The 21,948-nt window shown below is 39.2% G+C and overlaps 1 protein-coding gene across 5 annotated transcripts; it reads right to left on the bottom strand.

Annotated features, from left to right (window-relative positions):
* Positions 1 to 403: 403 nt before the first annotated feature.
* LOC148425098 (casein kinase II subunit alpha'-like) lies at positions 404 to 21,059 on the bottom strand. 5 transcript variants are annotated; one of them, XM_088412500.1, is made up of 13 exons: positions 20,897 to 21,059; positions 17,202 to 17,560; positions 16,784 to 16,895; positions 14,367 to 14,468; positions 12,143 to 12,193; positions 11,976 to 12,035; positions 9,871 to 9,954; positions 5,687 to 5,797; positions 5,500 to 5,601; positions 5,039 to 5,139; positions 2,572 to 2,720; positions 2,314 to 2,404; positions 404 to 1,358 (listed from the first exon to the last, which is right to left on the bottom strand). In XM_088412500.1, exons 2-12 carry the CDS (start codon positions 17,306 to 17,308, stop codon positions 2,328 to 2,330), a joined length of 1,056 nt encoding a protein of 351 aa, XP_088268626.1. In that variant the 5' UTR covers positions 17,309 to 17,560; positions 20,897 to 21,059; the 3' UTR covers positions 404 to 1,358; positions 2,314 to 2,327. The 5 variants fall into 5 exon arrangements, 4 of the variants coding, with proteins under 4 accessions (XP_088268626.1, XP_088268629.1, XP_088268628.1 ...); XR_015865307.1 differs by having other exon boundaries at positions 1,302 to 1,358; positions 2,568 to 2,720; XM_088412503.1 differs by lacking the exons at positions 2,314 to 2,404; positions 2,572 to 2,720 and adding an exon at positions 4,843 to 4,886.
* Between the last annotated feature and the right edge of the window lie 889 nt (positions 21,060 to 21,948).

The following is a 21,948-nucleotide window of genomic DNA, read 5'->3' as shown; positions in this document are numbered from 1 at the left end:
TTTAAAACTTGTTTTGTCCTTCAATTGTTAACTGTTTGCCCGCTATTAGTGGTTAAGTGTCTTATATTGTGTCTTGGTGGCCGTCTCCTGCTCTAGCTTGTCATTTGTTGTCACGGCTTCAATAACACTTTGAATTTTCTACCTCTAAGGTCCAACTCATTTTGGTCCCAACAATTCATGGATACAGTCTGGCGGGTAAAATAGGACACTTTGACTGGTATGTGCAAAAAAAAAATAAAATAAAATGCACGGTTTCATTTCCATGCTTTTGGCAAACACACAATGACTATTATACTCTGTCTTTAAAGATTTGCAAATGAGCTTGTTTTTTTCAGTTCTCTCGTTTCTCAAACAGTCAATCGAAGACCTCATTAAGAAGATAACATGACCAGCCCAGCAGAAATGTTTAAATCCAAATGGTTTATTCTTTTTCAATGTATTGTTCTCTTAATAGCAGAAAAGAAAGTTTAAACCACTCAGTGCTAATATTGAAAATAGATGCAAGCAAAGGCTTACTTTATTCTCATAGAAAAGTAATTTGCTCAAGCAGGTTTCAAGTTGGGAGGAATGGAATGGGCACAAATAGGTTTGATTCCGTCTTTTCTTCCTGGATTCCACCTACAGTATTGCACTGCGACTCCGCTTTGTTGCGCTCAGCCGTTAACAGCGGTTGAACATACTGTGTATCCGCCGTGCTGTGCCGACGGCCAATGTAACGCAGGACTTGAAAAATCTGGTCCGCTGTGGTCAATTCCACTGTACAGAAAGCACCAAAGATCGTGATCTACACCCTGATTGACTAAGAAAAAACACTCCACGTTGACCAGATAGTCTTCTCCTTTGCTGATTGTTTGAATGAACCCAAAAGCGACTAGTTCTCCTTCTCTGTGCGACTGTCATAAAGACAAAAAGAGCAAACGCTTTCCTCCTGTTACCTGCCGCTGTAACGTGTGTATAAATATATTTTACCGTTTGGGTCAATATGAATTCATTTAAAAGTTCAAATGAATACTGTATGTACTGACCCATTGTAAATGAAGCATGCAATGTGTTATCTGCGCAAACTTTCCAAAATTGGAGCTTGTTCTTGGAAGTTAAAGATTTTTTTTTTCTTTAATTTGCGCGAGTTGCTAAGTCCCCACGCAAGCGCCGTATGACTCAACGCACTGGGCAAGCGTGTGTGGAATCGTTGCGGTGGCGCTATGCAGCGCAGTAGCATCGCAACGCAGTATGTGGAATCCAGGGTTTACTCCAAACGGCAAGCTTTTCACTGAAAAAAAAATCGACACCTTGACATATATGGCTGTTAACGTCGAGGCATCATAAAGATCTCAGCTCGTTGAGGTAACACATTCTTCCTAGAGAGAGAATAAATACACTAATTACTCAAAATATAATCCATCCATGATAAAAACCTATTATTGCCAGTGCTGCTGGGTCTCATTTTTATCGTGGGCCACATCGTCGTTACAGTTTATGTCAGAGGGCCAAAAATGCGGTAAAGTCAAATACATTTTTGAGTATGTCTTCAATCAGAAGTCAGTAAAATCTTGACAAAAAAGAGATTGGGGAAAAAAGTTTTAGCCATAAATTACAAGACTAATCAGCATTTCTCGGGCCACATAAAATCATGTGCAGGGCTGGATCTGGCCCTCAGCCAGACAGCTATGTCCTGCTACGGCACCGACGGAGAGGACCACACCAATAGTTAACAGACAACTTTTTTTTTTGCTGTTGTCCATGGGGATCTAATTTGGAAACTGCTGAGGCACTGGACAAATGTGCCAAGAGCAAAATATGATTGTTCAGCATTATCTGAAGATCTTCTTTTCTGTCTGGAGCTATGTTCTACATTGCAGTCCCAACTTTCTGACATTACGCTACAAAAGATTGCGCCCCATAATTCTGCGTTGAGTCTTCAACGTCTTGATGATGTCGCACACAGTCGCCACAGGCATATTCAGATCCCTGGAGATGGATTATAGCCTTAAAAGTGCCCATGTTTTGCGCCATTTTTAAAAATCCAATCCTCTGGCAATTCTTTGTTTTCGCAATACATACATACTGTTAAAGTCATAGAGTAAATGCAAATTAAAAGAGCATGGCATTATACCTTGTTTTTTTGAAAAATCTGCCCCCCCCCCCCCCCGCGCTATGTTCTTTGTTGTCCTGATGTAAATAAAACAAAATACTGATAATTATCTCAAACAATTGCATTTCTACAATTTACTGGCAGAGGTTGAGCATTATCTGACAGAAGCAACACAAGGACTGCTGAGGTTTTTGGCCAGGACCGTAACGCTGTGTATTTACCTGTCTGTTGTTTATCATGATGCAATGGAGCTTCTTATTTCCTTTGTGCTGAGTATATTGGCGTTGGTATTCGACTCTTTTACCACAGGGTCTAAGAGACAAAAGACACAGTCACTTCAACTAGGCTATGTTCGAAGCTAACCATGAAGGAGTTTGAACATGTTACAATAAACGCAAAGCCCACACAGTCCTATTAAATACTTATAATTCAAATCAGTTTTTTCATGTTATCAGTGCGTCTGAAAGTTTGCTACCAACAGAAATACGGATGCTTCATGGCCTCCAATGCTGTGAGTCTTTGCTGGTGGTCATAGCGCAGGAGCTTGTCGAGGAGGTCCAGAGCCTCAGGGCTCACCAGGTGTTGATTCGCTGACTGGATGAACTGCTCCCAACGCTTCCGTGTTTGCCTGAACATAAGGCAGGGGATGCGCTTAACGTTATGGTAGCAAGGTGACTGTAGAAGCTGAAGGAGAATTAGAGGACAGACAAGTATCATGTAGCGAGGGCCATTGGTAGTTTTGTGGTTCACAGAGATGACTTTGAAGCAGCAGATGTGTAGGTAGGTGACCAGCCCACTAACAACAACGCAATGAGTTGAAATTGGGAAATTGGGATCAGTCCGGGGTGCAGTCTGCCCCCAGTCAGCAAGGATAGAACCTAAACTTCAATTGGGCACTTAGCGTAATTCCTCAAGTATAAGACACAGTTTTCCCCCCCTAAAATGAAGGCCAAAAGTATGGGTGCATTCTCTAAAGTTATGCTGTCTCCAACTGATTCAATTAAGCGTGCACCTGTTAGAGAACATGGAAAGGTAATCCATTTGACTCATTTATTAATTGCGGTTATGCACAATCGTAAACACGGATGCTGCTCAACTTTGAGTATTTATGGTAAATTGAACTTGAACCACGTCACGAGGCAGAGAAAAAACAATTGTGTCACATCATGTGTCCCTAACGAGTTGTCCTGTGTTGCAGATTAGGGAGCGGAACCACTGGCCGCACACCTGCTCCTCATTCTAATCAGGGGACTATTTAGGTGCGGTCAGAGCTGGAGGGCGTCGCCGCATTATTGCGTCTGCAGCCTTCCAGAGTCCATGCCGCTTACTAGTTCCTCTTCCTTCAATTCCTAGCGCTTTTGCCCGAGTGTTTTAGTAGCTACGTTTTCTCCTTGTCTCCAGTCGGCCAGTTGGTCAGCACTTGCTTTGTTACTTTGTATTTTCGACAATGTCCTCCTGCTGGTTCTGCCCCCAAGTCTTAGTTAGTTACTTGCCCTTTTGCTTATTCTCTTTAAGTTATACTTTGAGTCTCTTTATCATCTTTTTGTAGTACTTAGGAGAATTTTGGTTGGAACCCCACGCGCTGCGTGCTTTTTGTGTTAATAAACCTTTTTATCGACTCCAACCTGTCCGGGTCACCACCGTGACAAACTGCTTCAACCGCGTCACGAGGCAGAGAAAAAACAACTGCTTCAAACGCATTCAACGTTACAGTGGCGAGGCGTTCATGACTGCGTACAATGTGGGAAATCTGAAACACGCTTAACTTAGCAACAAATATATAATTTACGGATATGAACACGAGAAAATATGAAGAGTTTACAAAAGATAAGATTTATTATGGTTTGCAATCTTTTTTTTTTTTTTTTAACGTTGTTGCCAAAGTGTTGGTGCGTCTTATACAAGTTGACAGACTAGTATACAAGGCATCGTGAGCAGCTGAGAGGATTACTGGTGCTCCACTCCCCTCCCTGCAAGACCTGTACACCACCCACCTCAGCCGCAAAGCCGTCACCATTGTCACCGATACAAGCCACCCTGCACGCAGTCTGTTCAGCCTCCGGAAAGCGGTACAGGAGCCTCCGCTCCCGCACCGCCAGACTCAGGAACAGCTTCATCCACCAGGCCGTGAGACTGCTGAACTCTCTCTACTTCCCACCCGTGAAACTGCTGAACTCTCTCTCCCCTCCCACACCCAGCCCCAGCCAGAAGAAATACCTAGCTGGCAGGCGAAGTTTAGGTCATTGAAACCCCCCACCTAAACTCACACTTTGCTCATGTACTTGCACAGACTTGCTGCTGCCATATTTATTCATAATTATACCTCTTTTGCACTAATGATTACAGTTACAACTATAACTACCTCAAATGCACACAGCTGGGACAACCACAGAGTTGTCTTGCTTTTTGTTGTACTGTTGGATTGTCTTATATTAACGTTACTATTGATAAGAATCTTAGTTGTAGGATTGTCTCGTCTTGCGCACCTGCACTTGTTATTGTACATGTAAAAGGCAGAGGATAGTGAGAAACGCAATTTCGATTCCTTTGTATGTTAAGTACGTGTGAAGAAATTGACAAAATTGACTTTGAATACCAGAATTTGACCCCAAAATTAACACTTATGGTCATCTTTTTCTTGCGTAGTTGAGGGTTTAGACCTGCAAATGTCACTGATCTAAGCTCTTTGAATATATTTTATGATTAAAAGCTATAGATTTAAAAAAAACAAAACTTTGAACTGGCATTACCTCAAAAGAGCTTGTAGAAGGATCCTTTGCAATCTAAATGCCACCTGTTCAATGCAAAACGAGCAATGTAGCATCAACGACGCCATGTGATATATTATGTGAAAAGTAAAACTAAATAACATTATGTAGTTGTGCCAACCAAATGCTTTTTTTTTTCTTTTTACAAGGACAATAAATCAACCTAACAAACACTTACCATCCCAGGAGGTCTTTGAAGCGAGTGTCCAGTTCTATGTGGTACTTGTGCAGGTAACCAAAAAGTTCATCAGTGCCAAGAACTTTAGCGATGCGAACCAACTTAAAAACAAAATAAGTGTTCAGATTGACTGCATGGCATTCTAGGTACAACACATACACCAGTAAGTTAAGTTTACTTGCTGGTGATCTTTAACAAGAAAAAGTATGTGGAACCCTTTGGAATCACTACAATGGATTTCTACATAAACGGTCACAAAATTTGACCTGAGCTTCAAGTTTTGACAACCATATAAACATTTGAAACTCAGAGTTAATGACTCATCCACCAGGTAATTGGAGTTTTCGAGATGTTTGTTAAAGAAAGGCCTGCCATACAAACTAACATCAGTATATGGTGAGCGATTATCTATAAAATTGAAGACAATTACAGGTAGAATATTGTTGCTACTTTTTTGTTACCTGATCATAGTTGTCCTGGCCATGAAAAAATGGCTCCTTCAAAAAGATCATGCTTGCCAACATACACCCAAGACTCCACATGTCCAAACTATAATCATACATCTGGATGGAATAAATGACACATGCTGTAAGTAGAAGGGGGGGGGGGGGGGGGGGGGGGGGGGGGGTTCAAAAGCAGGTACTGTACCTTGTAATCCACAAGCAGCTCCGGGCCTTTGAAATAACGAGAAGCCACCCTGACGTTATATTCCTGAGCAGGATGGTAAAATTCTGCCAAACCCCAATCTATAAGGCGCAGCTGTTGCATAAAAAGAAGAAAAATTATGTTGAGTTGATTAATCAGCAGCATCACACGACTGTCACACAGTTATTTCCTCCACTTTGTACACATTTAAGAAGCATAGAAATCAAGGATCGAAACGTTGCAGCATGCTAACCAGTAAGCTAAGTCAGGATTTGCCTTTGTTAAACACACATTAATATAGCATATACTTTTCTATGGAACAGACTGATGGGATTACATAAACCGTCACAGACACTAACACAAACAAAATATCCATCCATCTATCCATTTTCTTTGGCCCCGTATCCTCACAAGTCACAGGCTTGCTGGTGCCTATCCCAGGTGACCGGGCAGTAGGCAGGGGACACCCAGAACTGGTCGCCAGCCAATTGCAGGGCACACAGAGACGAACAACCATTCATGTACCCAATCACACCATTCATGTACCCAATCACACCTAAGGACAATTTAGCATGTCCTTCCCTCCATTCTACAGTAAATAAGACCACCTGTTGTCTTTTTTGGGGGGTTTGAGGGAAGGCCGGCTAGTTGTTTAAAGGTTCGGGGAAAAAAAAATGCTAACTATAGGCTGCATACACAGTGCATGTTCCTTTGCTTGTATGAGTGTGCGCAACTGTGCACATAAAATGAACACATTTCAAAATAAAAGGACAGTGCATTTTATGTTTTATTTGGACTTCATGGTCGCGTGAGGGCCAGTCAGTGTGGGCTTGGGTGGGATTTGGCCCCTGCGCTGTACTTTGCCCCAGGCTGCTCTACAGGAAACCATGACGACAATATGACCAAAAAAAAAAAAAAACCCACACAATTTGTTTGACAATTCTGAGCTGAAAGATGACCCCATATTTTTGTTTCCTATCCTGTGTTTTGTTTTATTTTTTGAGTGAGGTGGGGGTCAGGGGGGGATGCAACCACCTATGGGTATAGTTGATGGTGAAAAGTGTTAATAAGAACCCGTATGTTATCACAAGTTAACATAGTTGTTTTGGCTTCTCAGTACAATTGGGCAACAGCCATTTAACCATAACATGAAACCAAAAGAAAGAACACCTGAATGTTTACACTAAAAAAAAATTAAACGGCAGCTGTTATTTAGTTAACTCAGCTTTCCAATAAAAGATAATCATCCTCTACACGCATCGTACAAATGTGAGAAACTGTTTTACAAAACATTCAATTTCCTTTTTTATGGATTGCATTTATTCTTCATCCAAACAAATGAGAGCTTGACCAGCATCTTTTCCTTTACAGATTCCACTGAAAGTGTTGGACGGTCAAGATTTTGTTCCAAAAAGAAAAAGGATATACTGTAGCCTTAGTTTTGGTAGTTTGAAACTGCATGACACATCAAAGTAGGGCCTGTCATAGACACTTAAGATCCTCCCAACAGATACCATCCTATGTAGTCACTATTGTGGTGACTACGTTGAGCATTGAAAACAGAAACACTTCAAAGCATTCCCCAGAAGCATTGAAAGGCGGAGATATCGGAGAACTTGTTAACCTGGTGACCTATGACGTGACGTACGCACATAGAGTATTTGATGTAAACAGCAAAGGAAAACTCGATTCCACAAGGATTGGCAATGCAAATTGCTTTGATTAAACTTTTCAAGCAATTCTCCACAAACTGTCCAATTAGCTTCACCCACTGATTTGATCTCTTGTCTATACTGTTCAGAAGTCATCACATTGCCATTTGTGGAGTGCCAATGTGCGATTAAGAGCTTTTTCTCCATATAAGGAATCATTGGACCGATTGAACAGCAGTGACAATAGAGATATCGGACTCCTCAAATACTTTAAGTGTAAAGTGATAAAATTGAGAATAGAGCAGAAACGTAGTCACGATTGGTGTTAGGAGTACAGTAATCCCTCGATGTACCGCGGTTCATCTTTCACGGGTTTGCTGCTTCACGGATTTTTTTTACAGCGTGGATATTTTTTACAGCACATTGTGGGGCTTTACTGTTGTCTCGAAATAAAATATTGACGCTGTTCTGTATTGGTTTTTCACTTGTCAATTTATTACGAAAGGCAAGAGGATCCAAAAGCTTGCTTTCGTCTCTCCTGGGTCTCTCGAGGGCAAAACTCAGCACACACACAAACGTGCTAGTAAGCACATTGATTGACAGCTTCGTCTCTGAGCCAATCACGTGACTCGTAGGCATGCCGAGAGGAAACGCACACGTTTGTGTGCTTACATAGAGAGCAACGGAGAAATGCACAGTTTTGGAAATATGACTTTTACCTAGATTTCTTTTGTAATAAATTGAAATTTCAAGTGTATTGTTATGATATAAGAGGCTTCACTTTAATTCAATGTCCGGGCATATCTGTTTATAAAAATCTTGCTCAGAAAAAGAAAGAGGTTAAAAAACCTACTCATAATAATGTGCGGGTTCAGGAAGAAGACGCATAGCTGGGACTGTGAAATACGTGACTGGCAATGTTTCCAACTTTGTATTACTATAATAAAATGATTGTTTTAAACAAATTTGGGGCTTTAAAACAGGTTTTGATTTTTGGTTTTATGCTATAGTTTAGTATTGCATTGTAAAATAATAAAAAAAATAAAGCTGGCTACTTCACGAATTTCACTTTGTGCGTGTTATTTTTGGAACGTAACCCCCGCGATAAACGAGGGATTACTGTAATGCATTACAAAGTAGTGTAATTACTGTAATGCATTGTAATGCACTGCATTACTCTCATTTGTAACAATAACAATATTACTATTTTTTGTGTGTACTATATTACACTACTGCGTAACAAAGGTAATGCATTACAGTAATTACATTACTTATGTAACGTTTGTAACATTACAATGCATTTTTAGCCTGAAAGTGGTGTTCCCCACCCCCAAATTTGCCAAAATCACCGCGAGAGCAGAGGAAAAAAGTTCGTACACAAGATGGACATACGCTCATTACGTTCAGTTTGTCAGAGATAAAAAGAAGAAGAATACAGTACTATACAGTTATCATTAAGTGCACTTTGTGCACGACACCTAAGAAGCTGTCCACTTCGCAAAATAGGACCAGTAATTTGACAAACCATTAAGAATAGGGCCATAGTGACGTGAAGTAGGTACAGTGGACCCCCGGTTTATGACGTCCCCTTACGTTTGTTTAGCCTTACGACGAGGCCCGCGACGTGTTTTTGTCCCCTCTTTACGCCATTTCTTTCGCCTTACGACACATCTGACATGGCAGTCAGTGTGCACTCATACGTCTATACACACGTCACCGCTCACGTCACTACAATGCTGATCTGCTATTGGCCGGCATCAGGACTCCCTAGAATACTGGTCTACTATTGGTCTGCGTCAAGGGGTCTTGAAGATGCTGGTCTGCTATTGGTCGGTGAACGGGGTCACAAAAAGATGGCTGCCTACAGACTTAATCTCATTTGAGTGTGCTTTCAATATGGTATTTATTGTGCATTGTAGTGTTTAATTCAAACTTTAATTTGTTAGCCATGGGTCCCAAGATTGCTAGAGATGTTAAAGAGAGAAGATGAGGATTTATATGGAATCATAGCTGGAGATTATCAAGAAATACGAAGAAGGCTAAGCTAGCCTAGCCTAGGCTAGGCTACCCTCACTATGGCCATAACAAGCTTGTCACGTCGCTCCAAGGTAAATAAATCATTTACATATTTTTTATTTATGATGTTATTTAATTGGATACACGTATATTTTATATAGGTAGCACTTAGTATACCATTTTGATACCAATTTTTAATATGTATATACAATGTTGATGTTTTTACCCGGGATTTTACACGCATTAGCTAATTAACATAGGTTTGGCTTGCCTGCCATACGGCGAATTCGCGTTACGATCCCAACCGCGGAACTGATTCATCTCATAAACTGGGGGCCCACTGTAATAAATAATGCATTACAGTTTTGAAGTAACTTGCCCAAGACTGGTTACGATCCACTATGCAAGATTAAGATATGCATTCTTGAACACAATATTTATGCAGAACCAACACCAAGAACCTGAAAGTAAAAGCTTTTACTTGTAGATGTAGACGTGAAGAAACAGAAACGCACGCACCTTTCTCAGCTGGTGATCGATCATCACATTGTGAGGCTTGACATCTCTGTGCATGATGCCCATACTGTGACAATAGTCCAAAGCCTTGGAGAGACAGGGTACAGTCAAAAAATATTTTAAGTTTGATGCTTGCATTCATAGGGAAGAATTCAAAATAAAAAACACCATACAATTAAACCATCGGCATTTCTGATAAAAGGTCGAAAATGCATGCAGCGTTCCCTCTCTACTTCGCACTTCGTCTTTCGAGCCCTTGGTCCTTCACGTTTGTTTTTTTTGTTTTTTTTTTTTTATAAAACAACCAAAAAAAAGAAGCCATATTTAGACGCGTTGTGAATGTTTCTTGCATGCCAAACAGACGAGTTGACTGAAATTGCATATGCCACAGGCACTCCTCGGGTGTCGACCTAGAGTGGAGCTAGTAGCTGAAGAAACATGATAACAACGAAGCGGAATTTACACTCGAAATTCCCATTTATTACAACACCGTTTTGTTCTTTCCTCACTGTATTGTTTTGGCAGAGCGTCTGAGGTGGAGAATCCCTGCTGGAGACGCAGCCAGTCAATCAGTTAACGGGCACTCCTCCAAGACACGTGGTTTGGCTCCCTGCGTGATATCGACCGCGACAAGTGCGAAGCGAACGCTGATACTAATGTTGCAACAGTAAAACAATTTGTTTCAATGCTTTATTTTTTTGACAGCTAAATATTAATTTGTTGAAAAGACCTCAGTCATCATAACTATCTGTTCCCTTCCTAAACCTAGCAATCCAGCCAAATTGAGCAAGAATGGCAAAAAAGCCTTGGTGAGATAAGTGAGACAAATCTGGAGCTTTAGAAATGCAGTAGGGAGATGGGAGAAAATTCCACAAAGTCAAGTATCACGGCAGCCTTCCACCAGTCAGGGTTTTGCGGCACAGTGGCACCATGGAAGCCTCTCCTCCAAAAAAAAAAAAGCCCGCAAGTACAAATGGTTGCAATTGAACGAAAGAAGAATACATCCAAGTACAGCGATATCCCGGAAGAAAACCTCTTCCAGTGTACTCAGGACCGAACCAAAAGTTTACCTTTCAATGGGGCAATGTCCCTAAGCACACAGCTAAAATAACAGAGGAGTGGCTTCATTATTCCCAAGAAAACATTTGGCTCTCCTTGCTCAAACATGTGCTTCTGCTCAATACTGAGCACAGGGTCTGAATACTTATGCTGATATTTCATTTTTACTTTTTGAAAACATTTGTGAACATTTCTCCATTGCTGTTTGCTCTGTCAAGATGGGGTGCTGAGTAGATATTTATAAGAAATAAAAAGAACTTGGTTTTCTTTTTCTTTTTTTGAGAAGAGGCTGCAATGACAGAGTGAAAAATTTAAAGTTACCACTCAACCACCTCCAAGCACATTATCGCCATATTTTTTTTTTGACAAGCTATACCATGGAGAGATGAATCATATCCTCTCATAGAACCGAGAAGCCATAGCCAGACATACAACATGAATGTTATAAATATTGTGTTGGTTGTTGCATATTATTAAGCAATTCTGTTGTTTATGAAACTAAAGAAAACACTGGACATTTCAAGCCCATCAATATTCTGTCTAATCATTTGTGTGCAAGTCAGATCGAAAATTATTTTGTTTCAATTAAAGGGACAATGTGTAAGATTTAGACTGCTTTTCATTACAGACAGCAGGAGGTGCTGCATTTACCATTGTGCATAGCTATAATAGACATGGCCACCTCCGGGGGAGTGCCACCCCCCCATGTAAAATCATTTAATGATAACTAGACCTTTGTCTATATTTAAAACATACCGTAGGTCTTTAAGAACAACTTTAGTTGCAGGTTTTTGACATTTATAATCATTTAATTTATTCCTTTTTAATGAAAAACGGTCTATATCTTACACTTTGTCCCTTTAAGGCGTATTAAATATTTTCTGACAGAATATATTGAACCTGAAGCAAAACATTTGAAGCTGTTGGGGTTTGTAAAGGGAAGTAAAGCTATCTCCGCAGTAAAATCAATCTTATGAAAAAACAACTGTCAAATTCAGCGTATGATTTAGCTTGAACAATATCTCGCTGAGACAACAAGACCATCTTACCTTGAGGAGCTCATACATGTAGTAACGAATATCATAGTCTGTCAACTTCTGGTAAAGCTCCTGTGGAACATGAATATAAAGTAGATTGCAACCTAAATATCAAGGGCCATGCTTGTTTTTTTTATAATCGAAAGCATGTATTTATTTGTTAGGCCGAGAGTATGTACCTTAAAGTCGGTATTATTAATGCACTCAAAGACAAGTGCCGGTGTTCTGGACTGCAAGAGAAAAACAACCACAAGTGAATATGAACAGTCTAAGCACCCTAGTTCAAATTCCAGGGTTTTGTAATATAAAAACACAGTAAATGTGGCCAAATATAACCAGTATAACTCAACTAGAAAAAAATATATACCGTATTTCTCCGAGTAGAAGTTGAGTTTTTCTACCCTCAATTTCAACGCCCATATTAGTAGGGGTCGACTTATCACCGCAAAACTGAGAAAACAGACCAATTTTTTCCACATATCTATGTTTAAATAACATTAATTCAAATGCAAAATAAGTAACACATGTCATTTATAAGGCTTGCATTGATTTATATATACCTCTCATTCAATACAGTATGCATCCATTTTAGAGTGTTTGCACAGAACATCGCAAAAAAAGCACTTTCGTCAAGTGTTGCCTAATTTCCTTTGTTGTCAACAACGAGGCTGCGTGGATCATTTTCACGAATTATGAAAAGGAAAATACGGCTTGACCTGTCTCCTTTGGGCCTAGGTGCCCATGGACCATGGATGTCGGCAGGTGGGGGGAGAAACAGCGATGGGCAACCTTCCCCACTCTGATTTGACAACAGTCGTCAATTGGGAAAAGAATATCCCACGTAAGTTGATCAGCGAATCATTTTCGAAGACCTCCATTTCAAACAAATTTAACGTGTCCGTAACATGACTACCAGTGGAAGAGTAACGAGGATCTTTGAAAATTGACAAAGAGAGAGGGGGGACGTCTGGGTGTTAAATGGGAGGAGCTAAATAAATTACCATATTTGCCGGACTATAAGACGCACCGGTATATGAGCCGCAGCAGCGAAAATTGAGCAAAAACCATCTTTTGCCACCGATAAGCCACATTGGACTATAAGCCACAGGTCATATAATCAGATATTTATGCAAAAAGATGAAAATTATGTGAGTTTAAAAAAACATGTTTTTTTTTTTTTTGTTTTTTTTTTTTAAATTGTGTACCAACTGCAGCATCCTCTCTTTAACAGACTGAAAATGCCTGCATGTTAAGTCCCAACATTGTATTTATAGAAAATGGATGGCTGGATATTACCAACATCTCACCCTCAGAATACTGCAGAGTCAAATAGCAGTTCAAACTCGAAATCAATACTTCAATAGCATTCTGTCTCCCATGGTTTGATAGATTATTTTAGTGAACATTGCACACACTGCACATAAATAATATATACAATTGTGAATTTATAAATACAATCATATATACTGTATACCGTATTTACACATCCCAAACTTTTTTACAAGATCTTATTCAATTTAGACATTTTTTAAAATATTTTAAATAATATATTTTAAACCTCTTTTTTGAGCCCAGCCATCGATTCACATCTTTTCAGTTCTATTTCATAGTTGTTCCATAAACTGACTTGAACAGATAAACACATTTGCTTGATCGGTGGAAAATACTAGCAGATAAGCCGCACTGGGCTATAAGCCGCAGGGCTCAAATCATGAGGTCAAAGTCGCGGCTTATAGTCCGAAAAATATAGTAATATTCAGCATACCGCAACAGCATGTCATTCTATATACGATGAGGAAAAACATCTAAAAGTACCGTAATTTGGTCATTTTAATAACACACACCATGTATTATAATTGGACAGCCATGATCTATGTAACTACTAAAGTCACTTAGAATCACGTTTTTGTAAAACACAAAATGAAGTAAAAAAGGGGAGTGTATCGACTTATAAGCAAGATCGACTTGTACTTGGAGAAATACGGTAGATATTTTTGAGAGGAAGTCTGTAGAGAGCAGAGTGCACACTTGATCTCATTTATGTATGGCCATGTCTTCGAGCCCATCTAGAAGATTGATCCCCCCCCCGCCCCATTTTCAGATGTATAGGTTATACTGTAGGTCGCATTGAGGATTGGATGGACAGCATGCAATGAGATTCATGAGTTTAAGCAGTCATGATAATAAATGGACCTTGGTCTTGATTTTTTCTTTTTTTAAAAAGAACGTCAAAATTTGTGCAGGGGTGTGTAGATTTTTTTTTGTATTTACTGTACTTGGAGGAAAGAAGCAAGTAGTCCCTGAACATACACCATTACAAGTGTGACCTACATTAGACATAACCATGAGCAGGCCATCATTCAGCAAAATACATCTACAAATAAATAAATCATTGTAACTTACCACAGGGTCTTTAACTGTGTCTACTAGGCGAATGATGTTTGTCCCCCCACGCAGATTTTCAAGAATCTTTATTTCCCGTTTGATCTTCTTCCACTTGACAGGCTGTGTTTAAAATAAATATTTTCTCAAGGGATTGATTCTCTGAGGTCTATGCCAACAAAACACTGATGCCAGAATTTGAACTGTGCTTTTGGTGTTGGCCTCCTACATCATATATAATGACATATGAAAATGGGTCATTCTTTTGGAGAACAAAAAGCATTCTGAGTTCTGGCAGATACAGCACAATGCTTGAAATGTTTTGGACACTAGTGGTTTGAAGTGATTTTACTTCAGATAATTCCTATCAATTGACAACATTTTTTGGTATATTTTTCCCCATTGCTGTGAGTATATGTGTGGATGTTTGTAATCATCATTAGATCAAAGAAGATAAAAAACTTATTTTTTCTCCTGTTAACATAATGCAGCTGTGAACCAAAGGGAGCGTTCCCTGTTTGAGTCAGTACTGACTGTGTACACTCTGACAATAGGAGTGCCCCTGCTACCTAGTGCATTTTAAGTGAAATTACACTATATTCTGGTTTGAGAAAAACACACACACACACACACACACACACACACACACACACACACACACACACACACAAAACGTATTTTCTACACTATAAGGCGCACCTAAAAGCCTTATTTATTTATTTTTTTTTAAAGCTGATGGTGCGCCTTATAATCAGGTGCACCTTATATATGGATCAATATTGAGATTTGGGATTCGTAGATGGGGAATGAACTGATAAAGTAAGCTTTACCAGTTTACAGGTGAACAAGGTTGGTCATATTGACATTGAGTTATTATGCTTTTGAGAGTTTAGAGTTATGAATTGAAGTTAATTGAGGTATTATTGTTATTACTTTGAGTATTACTATTTTGTGATTGAAAAGTTTGAAAATATGTCATTGATTGAGTGTGTCCCTTATAATTCGGTGCGCCTTATATATGGAAAAAGTTTTAAAATATGTCATTAATTGAGGATGCGCCTTATAATCCCGTGCGCCTTATAGTGCGGAAAATACAGTTTATATACATTTGCACACCTGTTTGTTAATTTTCTTTGTTAGGTCGATATAAAGAAAAAAAATTAAAAACTTCATTTTACAGTATATTACCAAATGTAGCAAAAAAGAAGAAAATCTCATCTTGTTCTCGTGAAATCAATCTTGTGATATATCTTGTCTCATGCACTTCTCGTCTGATGGGGAGCTTCACACTATTTCAGGACTGCCCTAGAGCAGTGCTTCTCAATAATTTTTTGCAAAGCCCTCTCAAGAAAAGAACACCCCCCCCCCCCACACACACACACACAAACACACTTGCTGCAGTGACTATAAGATCGTTATTAATAATCATTGTATAAGCATACTAAAATTGTATCCTTTTTAACATTAACAAAAGAAAAAAGTCATTTAAATTAACTTTCAGAAAACATTCACATTACTTTTTATGGGGTTTATACAGGTTACAGCTTATTCAGAATCTGAAAAAAAGCTTAAAGTGCCTGAAAAAATGTTTTAAATTCTTTATTCTAACTAGATTTTTTTTTGAGCAAATGAACCATTAGATGCTGGAGTAAAAAAATATTAATTATATATGTAAATTGTTGTGGAACCTTAACACAAACATTCTTAAACATTTTAACCTATAGAAAATTATGTAACATTGTCCTGATTTTTTTTCTAAATCACATTAATTGTTTACGTGATTGAAAAATGTTTTGGTTTGAAAGCAGTTGAAACAGTTTAGAACTCTGATGGGCGGCACGGTGGTCGTTTCATAGTGCAGCACTCCTGGCTTCAATTCTACCTCGCCCCAGCCTTCCTGTGTGGGGTTTGCATGTTCTCCTCGTGCTTGCATGGTCTTCTCCGCGCACTCGAGTTTCCTCCCACATTTCAAAACCATGCACAGTAGTCATATTAGATGCTGCAAATTACCATTAGGTGTGATTGTGAATGTGATTGCTTGCTTGTCTCTGTGTGCCCTGTGATTGGCTGGCGACTAGTCCGGGGTGTCCCCCGCCTACTGCCCCAAGATGCCTACACAACGCAAAAGCAAAGCCAGTTTCCCTATGCTGCCCCCTCCCCACCCCATTGAGAAGGACTGCCCTAGAGCAACTTAAAACTCATTATTATGGCACAAGTACCAGTTTTTCTATGAGCACGGGAGCAGCTGTAATCTTAATTCCTGTCCTGTGATGGAGATAATATATTCCAACAATGTATTTTTTTGTAAAAAAAATATGCAGTCTCAACCATATACTTTGTATGTTACAACTGTCAAAATAGAAAGGCACAATGAGTGGCAACCCACTACAAGGAGTGTTGCAAAAGAGGTTCTGGAAACTTAAAACACACAGACCTACCTTGAGAATTTTCACCACGACTTTTTCACTGCTGCTCACACTGATGGCCTCAAAAACTTCACTGTACTTCCCCCGGCCCAATTTGCGCACTAACTGGTAGTTGTCTTGATTGCTGGGGGAACAGAGGAAGATTATCTTCAATACAGTCACCATCTCTTTTATAGTTGAAGTCACTATTGATGTCATATTTCTAAATATTAACACATTTTTCCATAAACACAGAAAAAGATTAGTCACACTATTGTCCATATATCGGTTATAAATTGTATAGGCAACGGGTTCATACAAGTGTGGAAAAAAAAAGATCCTACATTGTGCAACCGATTAAAAAACAAACTCCTTTTTTTCATGTATTTTTCAATATTGTTTGTATTTAGGTTTTGCCATTTCTCGTGAGGTATTTGATGTAAAAACATACCTCCAGTGTGGCACATGCGTGTCATAATCCCAGTAATCCCTATTCTTTCTCGTGTTGACATCGGCGTACACCCGAGCTTTGCTGCTGGCTGGCGATGATTCAGGCATCGCACGCTTTGAGACTCGGTGGTGAGGATTTTCCGCTGTATTTTGATTGGCCCAGTACTGCAAAGCAGTACACTGATTCTCCAGAACAAGTGGCGTTAAAACCTCCTTGTTGGCTTTCCCATCGGTTTTGGCTAATTGTGAAGTGTCGGGCTGACCTTTCACTGCTGATGTGCAGAAGGAGAGAGCTACAATGATGGAATGTGTGGTGACCCTGAGCAGGGTTTTGGGCAGGGTAAGATGAAGAGCCGCCAGCTGCGGAAACAAGAAAGAAAGTGGACACAGAAAGCAACCAAATGTTAGTTTCAGTTTCAAGAAATCAGGCTATGCTAAGAAACCTGATGCACAAAAAGATGGAATATTTATTGTGCTCACAGCGATCATATCTTTTCGACCATGACTAAATATAGATATCTTCTCCTTTGCCTTTCAGCTTTTCCCTTCAGGGGTCGCCACAGGGAATCAATTGCCTCCATCTAAGCTGGTCTCCTGCATCTTCTTTCCTCACTCCAACTACTTCCATGTCCTCTTTCACTACATCTATAAACCTCCTCTATCATCTTCCTCTAAACCAGAATTGGGCAACTACGGTCCGGGGGCCATTTGCGGCCTGTTAAACTTTTTAATTGGGCCCGCCAAACTTGAAGATATTATCAAAATTAAATCAAATTATAAAAACTACCTTCAAATGTGCTGGACAGGTAAAATCATTGCACACTAAATATTTTCAAAATAGTTGGTATCATTTATTTGTAGAGTTTTGCTGTACAAGCCGTCTTAGTCTCAATTCCTCGCGAAAGCAGGGTTCCAATGTAAATACTGTATATTGTTGAAAAGTAAAATGACTTCCTTTTTGTCTTCTATATGTCCTAATATAGCACTTTTTCTTAGATTGCATGAAATTAAGCAGTTCAGTGAAATGGATGATCATTCTCAACTTTTAAAATAATAACAATATTAAATAATTAAATTCTCATCAAAAAGGTTTTATTTATTCTTTTTTTTTTTTATGGAAGGTAGCTGACATAATTGTCGAATGCTGACCTAATGGTTACCCCCATGTTACAAGATTTATCCATTCCGCGGTTGGGGTCGTAAGGGGAATTCATCGTATGATGGGCAATCCAAACCTATGTTAAATAGCTAATGCGTTTAGAACCCCAGGTAAAAACATCAAAATTATACATACATATTAAAAATTGGTAGGAAAATAGTATAGTAAGTGCTATGTGTATAAAATATACATATATCCAATCAGAAAACATCAGATATAAAAAGTATAGGAAGGATTTATTTACCTTTGTGTGGCGCTTGTTACGCCTATATTCCCTAGTAAGGGTAGCCTAGGCTAGGCTAGCTTCATATTTCTTGATTATCTCCAGCATTGTTTCCATATAAATCATCTTCTTACTTCTCTATTTAACATCACTAGCAATCTTGAGACCCATGGCTAACCCTTTCAACTTTGAATTAAGTAGTAAAATGCACTATAAATACGGTTTTGAAACCACTCACGATAGAACAAAGCTTTAGCGTTCCGCCATTTTGAAATAAGTGAGGCAGACCAATAGCCGACCACCATCTCCGTGAGGAGACGCCGACCAATAGCAGAATTGCAGTGACGTGTTGCAGGGATGCCAACTGAAAATAAGTAATTACCTAATTTATTAATTGATTTTATTTACAAATAAAAGAATTACCTAAAAACACCTGCAGATGGAGACGAAACAACACAAATACAGGCAAGCCCCTAGGGTCATGACGGTTGCAAAATGGGAAAATGTCATAGAGGGGATGAAAAAAGTCAGTATTCCATGTCGCAACATGAAAATAACGTAAATCAGGGACGTTATAAACCGGGGGTCCACTGTATAAGCCAATTGAGCACTGTAGTGTGACCATTGGATGGCAGTGTTTCCACACTTACAACAAAGAACATTACCTACATGCAACTCAAAGTAAGGAATGGAAATCAATCTTTCATAAGATACAACCCATATTTGCGGAGCCATAACACACAATATTCTGTCGGCCTAGAACTATGAGTGAAAATGGCTAGCTGGCTCTAGAGGTTCCCTTTTCCAATAACACTTGGCACTAAAAGAGTGAATGGAGATTTGCTACGATCTTTTTGAACCAAAATAAATAATTACAAGAATGAATAAGTAAATAAATAAAATGAAATCCTAACATCCAGAGAAAGGAACATGCCCAGGGTGATAAAGGATTTTACCTGCGCTGAGTAGTAGCATGTTGAAGCTAGATGCTAATTCTAACGAGAACACTGGTGTAGTGTTTCACTTTCCGTCACTGAAACGTTCAGCGAGCTATTTCATGCAAGCATGGTAACTGGTCACTTCCACTCGTAAGTTGCAGTGCCCATCCGGGCATTGCTTATAAAAGTTAAGAATTTTTGTATATTGTAATGGTTGTTGTTGTCAGGGACGAGGAAGACTGTAGAGGAAGACTGAGTCAGTGAGTTAGAGGTTATCGAGCACAAGCGTGAGTTAAAGCTAACAGCAGCTCGGAACATGTAAACCATTTTTCTATTTTATTCATTCATTCCATTCTTTCAGTAAAAAAAAAACAAAACAAAACATCAGACAGACTCACAACTGAGTGACCAATTTTGACACACAAGCGTTACAGGCATTACAGTATTATGGACAGTGGACTTATAGTGGTTTGGTCCTATTTGTTATGTTTTATGAAATCAGATTGTGAGCACGATTGAACCTTCCCGTGGACCCTATGATTGACATCCCTGGTCTAAATTGACTCAAGGTGTGTTTGTGAGTGTGAATGGTTGTTTGTCTTTGTGTGCCCTGTAATTGGGGGGCAACCAGTCTTGGGGGTAACCCACCTATTGTGAATTTTAACAATTGTCCAAAAGAGATGTCGGCTGCGTATTAACCTGACTTCTGCACAACACAGCTGATGGTTCCAACCGCAGAGCAAGAAATTCCAAAACTTAACCCAATAAGGGACACCATGAAAGCAATGAGAATATCACTAAGTGAGAAACTGGCAAGAGCGTGCAATTGGAATGTATTGGAACACCCTGTGTGTGTGTGCATGTGTATGTATATAAAGGGCTGCTTATGCATACCTAAATCGCCAGGACAGCCATCAACGTGTGCGTGTGAGTCACAGGCGGCGCTCATATTGAACATTTATGAAAATCTGTCATAGAACTAACAAATATTTTTACTTTTCTTTGTAAATTTAACCAATAAAACTTATGAACTTCAACATAAAGTGTATTTAAGTAGTTTCCGAGATTTGAATATATTGGAACACCCTGTATGTATGTATGTATGTATGTATGTATGTATGTATGTATGTATGTATGTATGTATGTATGTATGTATGTGTGTGTGTATGTATATATATATATATATATATATATATATATATATATATATATATATATATATATATATATATATATATATATATATATATTCACTTTATTCGGTAAAGCTTAGAGATGCAGACTGTGAGTGGGTTAATTTGTTATTTATACGACTTGAGGATGTTGAAGTGTCAGACACCCGAAGAATCAACAAAAGACAGTCATCCGTGTCTAACCTCGTCGAGGAAGTGTCGAATCCGACCGACATCTACGTTAGCTGGAGAAAAACAGATGCTCCTCCACGTGGCGATGTTTTGACACCAGGGCGGGAATGACTAACATGCCGAAAATGTGTAATACATCTGTGGATTGGCAATTTGATTCGACTAGCAGGGTTAAACTTCCGTAAATATGGACTTCCTTTTTCGCTGAACCGGAAGTAAAACTTTTAGAGTTTTCCATCGCGTCTGGATTTTTCTTTTCATAACAAATACGCTGCACTTTGTCCATGAGTGAACATTTACCCATTTTATTTATGAATGTTTCACCCGTATACTTACTGTAATAGTTCTCAGACAGGCCTATGCTTGCGTGCTGATATTGCAGTCAACATCTGTAAATCCTGAACTTTACTGGAGTTAGTTTGCAAACCTTTGTACTGCTATTTTACGCCACGGTGTCGACATGGTCAATTTTCAAATTTGACATGTTGGACAAGGTCACAAAATCGGCACATGACCACAAGAAGCGTTGTCCCCATTCTTGTGCAGCACTATGTCTGCCTCCAGCCATCCTCCTTGCATGTTATCCTTATTTTTCCGTCTACTCAGGTCCATAAAAGAAGCCCACCTTTAAGGTGCTTGATTTGAGACGGCTTTCGTGGAGGAATGGGCTAAAAAAAAAAAAAAATCACACCAGAACAATGCATGCAACTAGTTTTCTCCCGACAGGAAGCGCCTTGAATCTGTCATTGCAAGCAGGTTTTTGTACACAGTAAATACCAACAGGTGTGTTCAACACAACACTTCTATTTCTAGTTCTTCCAATGATAAATTTCCTTACGTTTTTATATCATGGACAACTGATTTTTTTTTTAAATTTATTTTGTTGTTATTTCAAACCACACCCCCCCAAAGTCAGCAAATTGTAGCACTGGCATTCTTTACTGTCTGCAGGCTCAAAAGGAATTTTACAATATATTGTAAACACGAACACCGCTGATGTGTTCCAGAACAATGCATCAATTTCTAAGTGGCTCAAGGCTAGACCACTGAGCCACCCTTCAGTA

This window comes from Hippichthys cyanospilos, chromosome 4 (assembly GCF_059441005.1).
Source record: "Hippichthys cyanospilos isolate Australia breed blue-spotted pipefish chromosome 4, RoL_Hcya_1.0, whole genome shotgun sequence".
Classification (NCBI taxonomy): domain Eukaryota; kingdom Metazoa; phylum Chordata; class Actinopteri; order Syngnathiformes; family Syngnathidae; genus Hippichthys; species Hippichthys cyanospilos.
This window is presented reverse-complemented; position numbering and strand designations above follow the sequence as displayed.

Bases quoted from the DNA above. Each gene is read 5' to 3' on its own strand.
- LOC148425098 (XM_088412500.1), bottom strand. From the start codon at position 17,308: ATGCCTGAATCATCGCCAGCCAGCAGCAAAGCTCGGGTGTACGCCGAT. The intron at 12,036-12,142 runs GTACATACTCTC...CATGTTCCACAG, and splicing joins TTAATAATACCGACTTTAAG to GAGCTTTACCAGAAGTTGAC. The intron at 5,602-5,686 runs GTACAGTACCTG...TATTCCATCCAG, and splicing joins AGCTGCTTGTGGATTACAAG to ATGTATGATTATAGTTTGGA.